General features: G+C 31.6%; 1 protein-coding gene across 1 annotated transcript in view; it reads left to right on the top strand.

Moving 5' to 3' along the window:
* The window catches only part of LOC144960414 (uncharacterized), a 240,165-nt gene extending 227,474 nt beyond the window's left edge, over window positions 1-12,691 (top strand). The window contains 4 exon segments of the mRNA XM_078893497.1: window positions 781-894; window positions 6,085-6,663; window positions 10,569-10,773; window positions 12,385-12,691. Of these exon segments, the coding sequence (XP_078749623.1) occupies window positions 781-894; window positions 6,085-6,663; window positions 10,569-10,773; window positions 12,385-12,691 (1,205 nt within the window).
* The last annotated feature ends 2,309 nt before the right edge of the window (window positions 12,692-15,000 follow it).

Raw genomic sequence — 15,000 nt, 5'->3', positions numbered from 1 at the left:
AACCAAGATGACCGCCGTTGCCGGGAGGCGTGACATCAGACTACTGAATCCTATTGTGTCTGAGTGATAAAAAAAAATATTTTTGTGTTAGTTGGGTGTGAAGTTTTGGGTAAAATCCTGAAAATGGCTGGTAAGGAGAGAGTAAAGGCACCTCTAGTTTTTCGTTTTACACTTTTATAGGGAATGAGATTAGCGGAAGAGTAGCGTCCCTTGATTGGACGTCACCTTACAGAGAGAACGTCAATTTGGTTTTGAAGTGTCTCAAGCCGCTTTCACCGAAAGCGAGGACAAGAGACGCATGCGCACAACCAACATGACGTTGGTTCTCTCTCTAATAACCTTTCCGCCGGTGACGTCACAGACTATGGGTGACGTCCAATCAAGGGACGCTACTCTTCCGCTAATCTCATCCCCTATAGTATGATAGATAGAATTTAGTGAGGACTACTAATAAAATTGAATGGCTAAAACCAAAAACATAAGAGTTGAGTGACGTCACTATCGTTCCTTCTATAATATGTGACCCACCGTATCGAAGCGGTATTATGTCGGGATCCACTAAGTAAGGGAAATTGAATTCATAGCCACAAATATCCAACTTAGGTTTAATTTCTGTACGTTTTGGTGGAGTATAAAGACTATTTCTTGCATTGCAAAAACTTCTAAGATCCCATTTCTCATCAATCTATCTCTAAATTCACTTTTTGGGGTCTGAATCATCCCGACATACTACCGTTTTGAGACGAAGGGTCACATATTAACTAATTTTGTTATCAACAGGAAGTGATGACGAAGGTGAAAAAGTAGGAATTGTAGAGTTGAGTGTGGACAGGGCGACGAAGGACGTTACAGAGGATGATTTTATCTCACAGAAGCCAAAAGATAAAGATGCCAGTAAGGAATACATGCTTTCTCTCTCTCTCTCTCTCTCTCTCTCTCTCTCTCTCTCTCTCTCTCTCTCTCTCTCTCTTTCTCTCTCTGTCTCTCTCTTTCTTTCTGTCTCTATCTCTCATTTTCTCTCTGTCTCTCTCTCTGTCCCTCTCTCTCTCTTTCTCTCTCTATCTCTCTCTTTCTCCCCCCCCCCCCCCCCTCTCTCTCTCTCTCTCTCTCTCTATATATATATATATATATATATATATATATATATAATATATATATATGTATATATATATAATATATATATATATATATATATATATATATATATATATATATATATATATATTATATTTCATATAATTATATATATATTTTTTAAAATATATATATATATATATATATATATATATTATATACTCTACACGCGCGCACACACACACACACACACACACACACACACACACATACGTAAGAAATATAAAAAGTCCTGAGCCATAAGTCCGTGGAACTGGAGTTTCTATAGCGTGAAGCGGACAATAGCATTTGCTTGCTACCCTTTGGATATGACGCTAATCTATTGCAAAGTACTTTCCGCCATATCTACCAGACCCAGTTACCCTATCTCTGCTGCGTGGACAGGGGGTCATAAAAAATATCGACGTCATCCTGGATCGATCTCTGCCCATTTGCGTATGAAGCGAGTGCTCCACCAACTGAGCTATTAAAACCCCACATACACATCTACATACATGTCCAAACTTACAAATAGGTCTGTCTCTTTTTACTTTTTTTAATGACATTTATTAGAATACTATTGACGTCTTTTATTAGATTAATACTAATGACATTATTTATTAAAATACCAATGACGTCATTTATTAAAATACCAGTGACGTCATTTATTAACATACCAATGACATCATTTATTAAAATACCAATGACATTATTTATTAAAATACCAGTGACATTATTTATTAAAATACCAATGACATTATTTATTAAAATACCAGTGACATTATTTATTAAAATACCAATGACATTATTTATTAAAATACCAGTGACGTCTTTTATTAAAATACCAATGACAGTATTTATTAAAATATCAATGACATCATTTATTAAAATACCAATGACATGATTTATTAAAATACCAATGACATTATTTATTAAAATACCAATGACATGATTTATTAAAATACTAGTGTCATTATCTATTAAAATACCAATGACATTATTTATTAAAATACCAATGACATCATTTATTAAAAGACCAATGATATTATTTATTAAAATACCAATGACTGTATTTATTAAAATATCAATGACATCATTTATTAAAATACCAATGACATTATTTATTAAAATACCAATGACATGATTTATTAAAAGACCAATGATATTATTTATTTAAAATACCAATGATATTATTTATTAAATAATAATAATAATAATAATAATAATAATAATAATAATAATAATAATAATAATAATAATAATAATAATAATAATAATAATAATAATAATAATAATAATAATAATACTTTATTGCATCCCAAAAAGGAAATTTTTTGTACAGACGTGTTATAATTTACATAATAAGATAAAAATACAATGGAAATAGGATGTATATATGAAAAAGGAGTAGCTCCATATCCAGAGCTGCGCTTTATAATATGAATAATTTCAACACTGTAAAATAGTCAAAACTGTCACTATAAATTAAAAAATGAAAAGATTGCAAAACAAAAAATGAATAATTAAATATTTACATTTTTTGAAAGTAAAAATGCGAAATAATTATATAAAATGATTATTGCTTGTTGTTATAAAGCCTAATACTGGACGGCAGAAAAGATTTTCGGTGTCTCTCTGTTTTCGTTGAAATAGAGAAAGGGCGACCACTTCTTTCTGACATAATAACTGATGGTCTTAGTGGATGATACTGGTCATTTAATATTTTAGTTATTTTATTTATACAAAATTTCTCGTATAAAAGATCTACATCGTCAACATCATTTATATAGCGTTTAATAGATTTTTTAATATTTGAATTTATTTTGTTCCTTTCCACTGCTAAGCAATTGCCTCCCCAAGCTGTTATACAAAATGACAAAACACTTTCGATTACTGCTCTATAAAATAATGTGCAGAGGGTTTTATCTATTCTAAACTGATAGAGTTTTGATAAAAAATATGTACGTCTGCACATCTTATGCCTAATTATTTTCAAGTGTTCATCCCACTTGAGCCTGTCATCAATTGTTACACCAAGGTATTTGTAGTGAGGAAATCGCTGGACGATATTGGTCCTTTAATTTTAACGGTTCTATCGGTTCCTTCACTCTCCTATAGTCAATCACTAGCTCCTTTGTCTTGCTTATGTTAAGCTCTAGGTGGTGGGCATCACACCAAGACACAAATCTATCAATTTCTTGCCTATAAGCCACTTCGTTGCCATTTGTTATGAGGCCTTGAAGAGCGGTGTCCTCTGCAAACTTTATCAAAGGTACACTCAGGTTTTGACTTCTACAGTCATTCGTGTATATTGTGAATAATACAGGGGACAATACACAACCTTGAGGAGCACCAGTATTTGTAGTTATACAGGAAAATATGTTTTGTCCTAATTGAACATATTGTGCTCTCTCCGTAAGAAATTCGAGCACCCAAGCAATTATATACTTGTTTAGATTCAGAGTAGTCAATTTTTGAACAACCAACTGAGGTTGCATTGTATTGAACGCTGAAGAAAAATCTGCGAAAAGCAATCTGCAATAGCTCTTAGCGTGATCTAGATGCCTGTAGATGTTGTTTGTAAACAGAAAAATGGCATCCTCTACGCCACGTCCTGGTTTGTAAGCAAATTGATGATTATCACTCAATGGCATAAACTGGTTCCTAATTTTAACAAGAACAAGTTTTTCTAAAGATTTCATGACTATTGAAGTCAGTGCAACAGGTCTGAGATCGTTCATAGATTCAACTTTTTCTTTTTTTGGAACAGGAATAATTTTTGAAGTTTTCCAAATTTCAGGGATCGAAACGCATTGGAGGGACCAGTTAAAAATATGTGTATAAATGGGGGACAGTTGATGGGCACATTCTTTTAATAATTTTCCTTTCAATCCATCCGGCCCAGCAGCCTTCCTCTCGTTTAGTTTCGAAAATACGAATCTCGTTTCTTCTTCACTGACCTCAATAGTCATTTCATCTTCCAAAGCCCTGTCTAATTTATGTTTTTCATTTTCAATATCAAATTTGTTTGCTGTGTCAAAACGTGAATAAAATTTATTTAGAGTTTCAATTTCGATATCTTCTGATATAATCATGGGCTTTGGATTATAGTTAACAGCAGTTTTAAGCCCCGCCACGTGTCCCGTATATCCCCAGAAGAAAAGCATTTTTCAATTTTATTTTTGTACTTGTCTCTACAACTAGATATTACTCTCTTTATCTCTTTTTGTTTTGTTTTCAGATCTTTTTTGTTTCTACTAGTAAAGAGAGTTTTCTTTTGGTTCAATAAAAGTTTTAGATCTTTTGTTATCCAAGGCTTGTTGTTAGGATAATATTTTATTTCTTTTTTACAAGACACGAGCTGTTCACAAATTTTAAATACTCACTCACACAGTCATTCAGCTCATCCACACTATCACATGATTCGATAAAAACATTCCAGTCAGTAATTCAAAACAACCACGCAAATCTTCACACACACTTCCGTTCCAGATCTGTACACTTTTCTTTACTGGTTTTACACGTTTAAAAACAGGGCGGTAGGTGGGGAGTAGCAAGAGCATGCAGTGGTCAGATAAACCTAATGGGGCACGGGGTAAACATTTGTAACTATTTTTAATATTACACATGAATAAATCTAATGTTTTTTTGTCCCTCGTCTCGCAGTCCACGTATTGATGAAGTCCCGGGAGAGTGAAATCTTTACATTGGTTAAAATCACCAGTGACCATCAATATGGCATCGGGCGACTTAATTTGAATGTCCTGTATCAAATATCAATGACATTATTTATTAAAATACCAATGATATTATTTATTAAAATACTAGTGACATCATTTATTAAAATACCAATGACATCATTTATTAAAATACTAGTGACATCATTTATTAAAATACCAATGACAGTGTTTATTAAAATACTAGTGACATCATTTATTAAAATACCAATGACAGTGTTTATTAAAATACTAGTGACATCATTTATTAAAATACCAATGACAGTGTTTATTAAAATACTAGTGACATCATTTATTAAAATACCAATGACAGTGTTTATTAAAATACGAGTGACATCATTTATTAAAATACCAATGATATTATTTATTAAAATACCAATGACATTATTTATTAAAATACCAATGATATTATTTATTAAAATACCAATGACAGTGTTTATTAAAATACCAATGACATCATTTATCAAAATACTAGTGACATCATTTATCAAAATACCAATGACAGTGTTTATTAAAATACCAATGACATTATTTATTAAAATGCCGGTGACGTCATTTATCAAAATATCAGTGACGTCATTTATTAAAATACCAGCATCATCATTTATTATAATACCAATGACATTATTTATTATAATACCAATGACATTATTTATTAAAATACCAATGACATTATTTATTAAAATACCTATGACATTATTTATTAAAATACCAGTGACGTCATTTATTAAAATACCAGTAACGTCATTTATTAAAAGACCAGTATCATTGTTTATTGAAATACCAATGACATAATTTATTAAAATACCAATGACATTATTTATTAAAATACCAGTAATGTCATTTATTAAAAGACCAGTATCATTGTTTATTGAAATACCAATGACATAATTTATTAAAATACCAATGACATTATTTATTAATATACCAATGACAATATTTATTAAAATACTAGTTACATTATTTATTGAAATACCAGTGACGTCTTTCATTAAAATACCAATGACATTATTTATTAAAATATCAATGATATTATTTATTGAAACACCAATGACATTATTTATTAAAAGACTAGTGACATTATTTATTGAAATACCAGTGACGTCATTTATTGAAATACCAGTGACGTCATTTATTGAAATACTAGTGACAACATTTATTGAAATACCAGTGACGTCATTTATCAAAATACCAGTATCATTGTTTATTGATATATCGCTTGTTTCCATTCCAGAACTTTCTCTAGTCGCCGGGCTGTTCTTAGAGAAAAGAAAGCAACTAATCAGCCAAAGGTCTATAGACAAAACAAAGCTACCACCATCAGTAACCATGACAACGTCTACATCTACCACTGCAGCTACTACTGCTACAGCAGCAGCAACAGCATCGTCTGAACAATCAACAAATACTACATCAACGACAGCAACAGCACTAGTAGTTGCGTTACCACCACCACCACCACCACCATCATCATCATCATCATCATCATCACAACCAACATCATTATCATCCACAACAGTTTCTTCATCAATAGGAACGTCACCATCAACAACAACAACAACAACATCAACATCTGGACTAACTTTAATCGCATCCGCAACAGCATTAGTGACAACAACAGCAACTGCAACAACAATAATGTCAATACCATTATCCTCCTCATCCTCGTCATCATCATCATCAACGACAACAACAGCAACAACAACATCGTCATCCTCATCAGCATTATCAACGACAACAATGTCCCTGACCCAAAGAAGGCCTCCTCTGAGAACAACGATATCCTTAGCGTCCGACACTGTAGTGACGACAGGTAACACTGTTAACAATTGTATGATAAATATAAAGATAAATAAATAAATAATTAATAAAAATAAAATTCCCTAGCGTCCTATCCAAAGGATCACTGTAGTGACGACAGGTAACACTGTTAACAATTTTATGATAAGTATAAAGATAAATAAATAAATAATTAATAAAAATAAAATTCCCTAGCGTCCTATCCAAAGGATCACTGTAGTGACGACAGGTAACACTGTTAACAATTGTATGATAAATATAAAGATAAATAGATAAATAATTAATAAAAATAAAATTCCCTAGCGTCCTATCCAAAGGATCACTGTAGTGACGACAGGTAACACTGTTAACAATTTTATGATAAGTATAAAGATAAATAAATAAATAATTAATAAAAATAAAATTCCCTAGCGTCCTATCCAAAGGGTCACTGTAGTGACGACAGGTAACACTGTTAACAATTTTATGATAAGGATAAAGATAGATAAATAAATAGTTAATAAAAATAAAATTCCCTAGCGTCCTATCCAAATGATCACTGTAGTGACGACAGGTAACACTGTTAACAATTTTATGATAAGTATAAAGATAAATAAATAAATAATTAATAAAAATAAAATTCCCTAGCGTCCTATCCAAAGGGTCACTGTAGTGACGACAGGTAACACTGTTAACAATTTTATGATAAGGATAAAGATAAATAAATAAATAATTAATAAAGTGAGTACCTTACGTTTGTTTTTATTTATCATAAATAATGACCTGCTTAAATTGTGTGTTAAAATGAAATTAAAACAGAGGGGAGAGAAAGTGAATCTAATACGACGCAAACATTTTACCCTTCAATGGAGAATGATGAGCACTTGTTCAAAACGACAACAAAAGACGTCTGGTGATTTTGTTCAATCCTCTCATAGTAATAATGTATCCCAAAAAGGATACTATTATGATGAAACGTACCAATATAGTCTACTTTGTCTCTTACTTTCCACGGGTGTTATCAACTTTATAAAGTCCTATCCAAAGGGTATCAAGCAATTGATTAACTACTAGTTAAGTAAATAAATCAAAATAAATAAAATAAAGTAAAAATAATATTCCCTTTATTCATCCCAAAGGGGAAGTTTGTCTCTATGGTCTATTCCAAGGGAAGACTGGAATAACCCAGGCGTTAGCCGCAGTACAGCGCCGCAAATTGAACAAAGGCGAGGTGACTTGCTCAAGGGCACACATCTGCAGTGGCCGGTGATCGAACTCGGTACATTTCGGGTACGAAGCAAATACCGTACCGCTGAGCCTTGCTGTCCCCCATCCAAGACGAGTCAGAATCTCAATAAACAATAGGGAACAAAAGTAAAATATTTTTAAAAAATATTTTAAAATGAGCTTTCATATAGCGCAATATCCACTTAACGTGCTCAAAGCGCTTTACAAGGGGTCCCTGGTCAACAGCAACATTCAACATGTAGGACGAGACATGACGCCTGTTAGGCGATATTACAATTTTTCGGACAAAGACAACGCTGTTAACGGCCAGGTACTCATTTTACACCTGAGTTCGGTGAGAGAATGTGAGTAAAGAGTCTTTTCCAAGGATTCAACTATGCGTCGAGCGAGGTTCGAACCCAGGACATTCCGATCCGAAAGCGAGTGTCATACCACTAGACCACATAGCCGCACAAGTATGATGTCAAAAAAATGGTTCCTATCTCATTCGAAGTGCAAAACCACTCTTCCATCCGGAGAAATGAATAGATACCTTACATTGTGTAAATGATCCTCTCATTTCAGAGTGATGGCATCTTGTGCGGCTATGTGGTCTTGTGGTATGACACTGGCTTTCGGATCGGAAGGTCCTAGGTTCGAGCCTCGCGCTCGGCGCATAGTTGAATCCTTGGAAAAGGCTCTTTACTCACTTTCTCTCACCGTACTCAGGTGTAAAATGAGTGCCTGACCGTTAACAGTATTGTCTTTGTCCGATAAATTGTAATATCGCCTAACAGGCAGCATGTCCCGTCCTACATGTTAAATGTTGCAGTTGGTCAGGGACCCCTTGTAAAGCGCTTTGTGCACATTTAGTGGATATTGCGCTATATAAAGATCAATTTTTAATTTTAATTTTTATGTTCTAGTTTAGATAATATACTCTGGTCGTCAAGAAAGGCTATCCATCCTCTCTCTTTTACTTCCCGCAATCCTTAGAATCTGCCAATACGTCCAGCTACTGAAATTAACCCTCTCCTTACCACTCATTGGAAAATCGTCACATTCATTACGATGCAGCCAACAATTTTCTTATTCTGATTTCATTTTGTTAAAGTTACAGGCATAAAAACTCTACACTGTGTTGCAGGGCTAACTTTTCTGAAAATAATATAGAATATACTCTTTGCTAATCTGTTTGAAAAATCTATTTTTGTGTTTGGTGACTATGAAGTTTTGGGTAAAATTCTGAAAATAGCTGGTAAGGAGAGAGTTAATACACCACATTGTGATTCAATAATATATTATAACCTATTCATTATCAGTCATCCAAAAGACTGGTTTCACACACACTTCCAATGAATTTGGAACCGGAAAAGTAGATGGTATGACCAACAAACAAAAAATTTAGCTTTTATATTGTGCGCAATATCCATTAAACGTGCTCAAAGCGCTTTAAAAAGGGTCCCTGACCAACAGCAACACGTAGCATGTCGAATGAAACATGACGCCTTTTAGGCGATAATACAATTTGGGGATCAATGAAAGACTTCTATCTGTCTCTGTCCAATGCAAGCATCTTCATCATGTCCGGAATCTCGCTTAATTCATCACTCTGGCCTCTAATTTGTTTTATAATATATAAATATAATATATACTTTATCATCCAAATCAAATTGGAATTTGTTTACAAACGTAGCATGCATAAAAATGTATGAATAAAGAGTTAAGAATTTATGGCGACAGTGTATATATTATACTAATTTTATAAAGTGAAATATGTTATCCTTATGTCTTCAAGTTTGAAATATATATATATAGAAATTTATAAATGAATACAGAATTATGAATTAATGGCGACAATTTATATGTATATATTATATATTAATTTTATAAAGTGAGATATGTTATCTTTCGATCTCTAATTTGAATTTATATGTGTGTATATAATCTATAAAAGAGAACTTAGATAATAGCTCAGAAAAGTGAGTGGAGCAGGCACTTATGTTGATAACAACAAGAGATGAAGTGAGTAGGAAAGTACTAGAAGACAATAGAGAATAAAAATTTCGCGGCGGTGATGAGGGTTTGAACCCGCGACCCTACTGGTACGACAACTCAGCCTGGCCAGGAGTTGTCGTACCAGTAAGATTGCGGATTCAAACCCCCATCGCCGTCGCGAAATTGTTATTCTCTATTGTCTTCTAGTATTTACCTACTCACTTCATCTCTTGTTACTTCGATCACAGTTGCGCATTAAAAATTCGAATTATGGTATAAAGGAATAAAGATGACGTATTGTCTGTGTTTTGATTGATAAAAGACGACGACTTCTTGTGGAAAACTTGATACATTTTGTGAAACTGGTGATCTGTAATGCTGTGTTTCTATTGGTCATTAACATTCTCCTTGCCATCTGCAGCAAATTCGTCACATTTGTTACGATATAATATACATTTTTCTTATTCAGATTTGATTTGTACATCATAAATTTTGAAGAATGATCTTTGTTTAATGAATAAGAACATAAAGTTGTTTTGTAGAGAGCGTGTTTGAGTTTTTAAAAATCAATTTTTCCGCTGGGTACGCCTGCCATTTTTGGGAAAATACTGAAATGGATTGGTAGGGAAAGTATGAAACAAAAGATTATTTTTTTCAAACAAAATAAACAATTTGCGTTTATTTGGTCTTTTTGAAACCTTTTTTGATTGACAGGTGATGGCTCCGCCCTAAATACTCTCCAACCCATTTCCAAACCGGCCAGAAGACCTTTAGGTGCCGCCCACTCGTTTGATTGGCCACATCACCCACAGAGATTGACAGGTGAACATATCAAAACAACAATGGCCAAAACCTCAAGAGTGTCCAATCAGTCTTCTTGTCTTCCAGATATTGATAACAGACTGACAACTCTGCATGAGTAAGCTGCTAGAAAATATCTGCATCATGTATTTATTTATTTATTTATTTATTTATTTATTTATTTATTTATTTATTTATTTATTTGTTTATTTATTTATTTATTTATTTATTTATTTATTTATTTATTTATTTATTTATTTATTTAATTTATTTATTTATTTATTTATTTAGTTGCTAGAAGATATCTGTATTTATTTATTTATTTATTTATATATTTATTTATTTATTTATTTATTTGTTTATTTATTTAGTTAGTTAGTTAGTTAGTTAGTTAGTTAGTTAGTTAGTTAGTTAGTTAGTTAGTTAGTTAGTTAGTTGTGTATTTATGCATTTATTCATTTATGTGTTTATTTATTTATGAATTAATTAACTTAGTTGATTATTCATTCATATATATTTATTTGTTCATTAATTAATTATTTTATGTTTCATTTATTTATTATTAATTATTTATTTGTGTATCATTTATTTTAAAAATAAGGAGGCGACTTTGAAAATCTGCTGAGTGACATTCAGATAGAAAATGAGTTATAGCCCTTTTCAAATCAATCTAAGACATTGGAATCACACGAGAATGTTTAACTTTAATTAAATTCACGGTAATGTTCCCAATGGCCAAAAAGTCACGCAATTTCCTTTTTAACTTACTAGGTATGTGACAAAAGATAACGGTTTTGTGCGGCTGTGTGGTTTAGTGGAATGACACTCGCTTTCGGATCGGAAGGTCCTGGGTTCAAGCCTCGCCCGGCGCATAGTTGAGTCCTTCAAAAAGACGCTTTAGTGAAATTCTCTCACCGTACTCAAGTGTAAAATGAGTACCTGGCCATTATCAGCGTTGTCTCTGTCTGGAAAAAAAATTAATATCGCCTGACTGGCGTCATGTCTCGTCTACATGTTACGTGTTGCTGTGATCAGGGAACCCTTGTAAAGCGCTTTGAGCACATATAGTGGATATTGCTCTATATAAAAGCTCAAGTTTTCTGTAAATGATAAAAGGTAGACTTGACAAGTACAGAAATTCACATCCTTTATCTGTTTGAATGTATTGTTGAAAACGTTTTCATCCCCATGTGGGATATTTTTCTTGGAGCAATGAGTCGCATTAAGAACAGCGCCCATCAAGGCTTTTTTAAGTTCCTAAACTCTTTATTTTCTTGTTGTTTGTAAAGTTGAGGATGCTAAAGATTATTGAAGTGGTGGTGGTGGTGGTGTTGGTGGTAATGGTGTTGATGATGATGATGATGATGATGATGATGATGATGATGATGATGATGATGATGATGATGATGATGATGAGGATGATGAGGATGATGATGATGATGATGATGATGATGATGATGATGATGATGATGATGATGATGATGATGATGATGATGATGATGATGATGATGATGATGATGGCAGCGGTGGTGGTGATGGGGGTGATGATAATGAAATAGTCATTGGGTTCCTTTTTCTAATCAAAACACAACAAGGCAAAGCACGAGATATAACATATTGACACAATCAGTAAAAACATTTCCACAGAGAAGATGATTGGAAAGTAAATGATGTCATAAAAAGATTTTTATTTCTCAAAAGAATATTTATTTTTGATTCATATCAACAGACGAATGCAAAATTTCGAGTCAGATCTGTGCGCAACGGTAGACGCCATCCTCCATACCCTTGGCCACGAGCCGAGAATGACCCAGGATGCACTCGACTCCATAGCTCCCGTGTCAAAGGTCATCGGTAGTCAAAGCAGGTCAAAGGTCATCGAATATCAAAGGTCATCCTTACCCCAACATCCTTCCGCTTTCTCTTCTTCGTCACCTCCTCCTCCTAAACTAATCCACGGAGCAGGACAGAGTTGCGGCAACACGGGAGTCACAGCTGCACAAGATACTACCGGCGGCAACAGAGGGTGCTCCTAGACAACGTTCTTCCAATACATCGAATGACGAGAGAGCAAACGACGAAAATGCCATCATAATGGTGTGAGATACACACTAAACTGTGTTATTGTTGTGATTTAATTTACTGACATTTTCAATAGTTAAGATAATATTTTGGTAAAATATCATTATTTTCATTGTCATTATCATTATATTTATTTATTATCATTTATTCATTATTTATTTATTATATCATTTATTATTATATTATTATTATATATTTTATTAGTTATTATATTATATTATTACTTATTATTATTATCATTATTATTATTATTATTATTATTATTATTATTATTATTATTATTATTATTATTATTATTATTATTATTATTATTATTATTATTATTATTATTATTATAATATGATTATTATATTATTATTATTATTATTATTATTATTATTATTATTATTATTATTATTATTATTATTATTATATTATTGCTATGGTTATTATTATTATTATTATTATTATTATTATTATTATTATTATTATTATTATTATTATTATTATTATTATTATTATTATTATTGTCTTTTTTATCAATATTATAAGTATTATTTTTATTAATCTCATCATATCATCATCATCATCATCATCATCATCATCATCATCATCATCATCATCATCATCATCATCAACGTCATCATCATCATCATCATCATCATCATCATCATCATCATCATCATCACATCATCATCATCATCATCATCATTAATATTATGATCATATTATTATTATTATTATTATTATTATTATTATTATTATTATTATTATTATTATTATTATTATTATTATTATTAATTATTATTATATTATTATATATTATTATTATTATTATTATTATTATTATTATTATTATTATTATTATTACTGCTATTATTATTATCATCACTATTTTCATCATCATCATCATCATCATCATCATCATCATCATCATCATCATCATCATCATCATCATCATCATCATCATTATCATCATCATCACCATCATCGTCATCATCATTGTTATTACTATCATGATCATAATCACAATTATTATCATTTTGATTGTTGTTGCTATTGTCTTTATGGTCATTAGTGTAAATCTCATTATAAGGGTTTTTGTAATGTACACGATAATAAAATAAGTAAAAAGAGAGATATATTATTTTCTATGACTTTAGACCTTCCAATCCGATCAGAATTGTGGGAATCTGCGTGTAAATCCAGTACGGTTGTGTTTTTAATTAGGTACTCATAAATAAATGTCGAATTTTATAACGCAATACGGTATTCATTGTTTCTTATGTCTATTATTATTATTATTATTATTATTATTATTATTATTATTATTATTATTATTATTATTATTATTATTATTATTTATTATTATTATTATTATTATTATTATTATTTGTTATTATTATTATTATTATTATTATTATTATTATTATTATTATTATTATTTATTATTATTATTATTATTATATTATTATTATTATTATTATTATTATTATTATTATTGTTATTGTTATTATTATTATTATTATCATTATTATTATTATTATTATTATTATTATTATTATTATTTATTATTATTATTATTATTATTATTAATTATTATATATTATTATTATTATTATTATTATTATTATTATTATTATTTTATTATTATTATTAGAGAGAGAGAGAATGAGAGAGAGATTTTTTGAGAGAGAGAGAGATTTTTTGAGTGAGAGAGAGAGAGAGAGAGAGAGAGAAAGTGGGAAAGATTGTGTGAAAGATAGAGTATGTGTGTGTGAGAGAGAGAGTGTGTGTGTGTGTGTGTGTGTGTGCTTGTGTGCGTGAGAGAGAGAGAGAGAGAGGAGAGAGAGAGAGAGAGGGGAGGAGAGAGAGAGGATGGTAGAGGAGGGATATAGTATGGACGAGGAAAGGGAGATGGTGAACGGTTGAGAAGACGCTTTATTTTTATGTTACTTTTATGTTATCAATTGTGGTTTGTGTGTACGTAGGAATGTGTTTGAAAATGTTTGTATAATATATTGTGTGTGTGTGTCAAATAGGATACAAATAAATGTGTGCAATAATAGGGAATGAGATTAGCAGAAGAGTAGCGTCCTTGATTGGACGTCACCGGTGGAAAAGTTATTAGAGAGAGAACGTCATGCTGGTTGTGCGCATGCGTCTCTCGTCCTCGATACTTCACCGAAAGATAGGTCGAAAGAGACGCATGCGCAAAACCAAATTGACGTTCTCTCTGTAAGGTGACGTCCAATCAAGGGACGCTACACTTCCGCTAATCGCA

The sequence above is a fragment of the Berghia stephanieae genome, chromosome 15 (assembly GCF_034508935.2).
Source record: "Berghia stephanieae isolate SIO BIC M18660-M18661 chromosome 15, UCSD_Bste_1.3, whole genome shotgun sequence".
NCBI classification, from domain to species: domain Eukaryota; kingdom Metazoa; phylum Mollusca; class Gastropoda; order Nudibranchia; family Aeolidiidae; genus Berghia; species Berghia stephanieae.
Note: the sequence above shows the minus strand (reverse complement) of the source record. Positions and strands in the feature narration are given on the sequence as shown.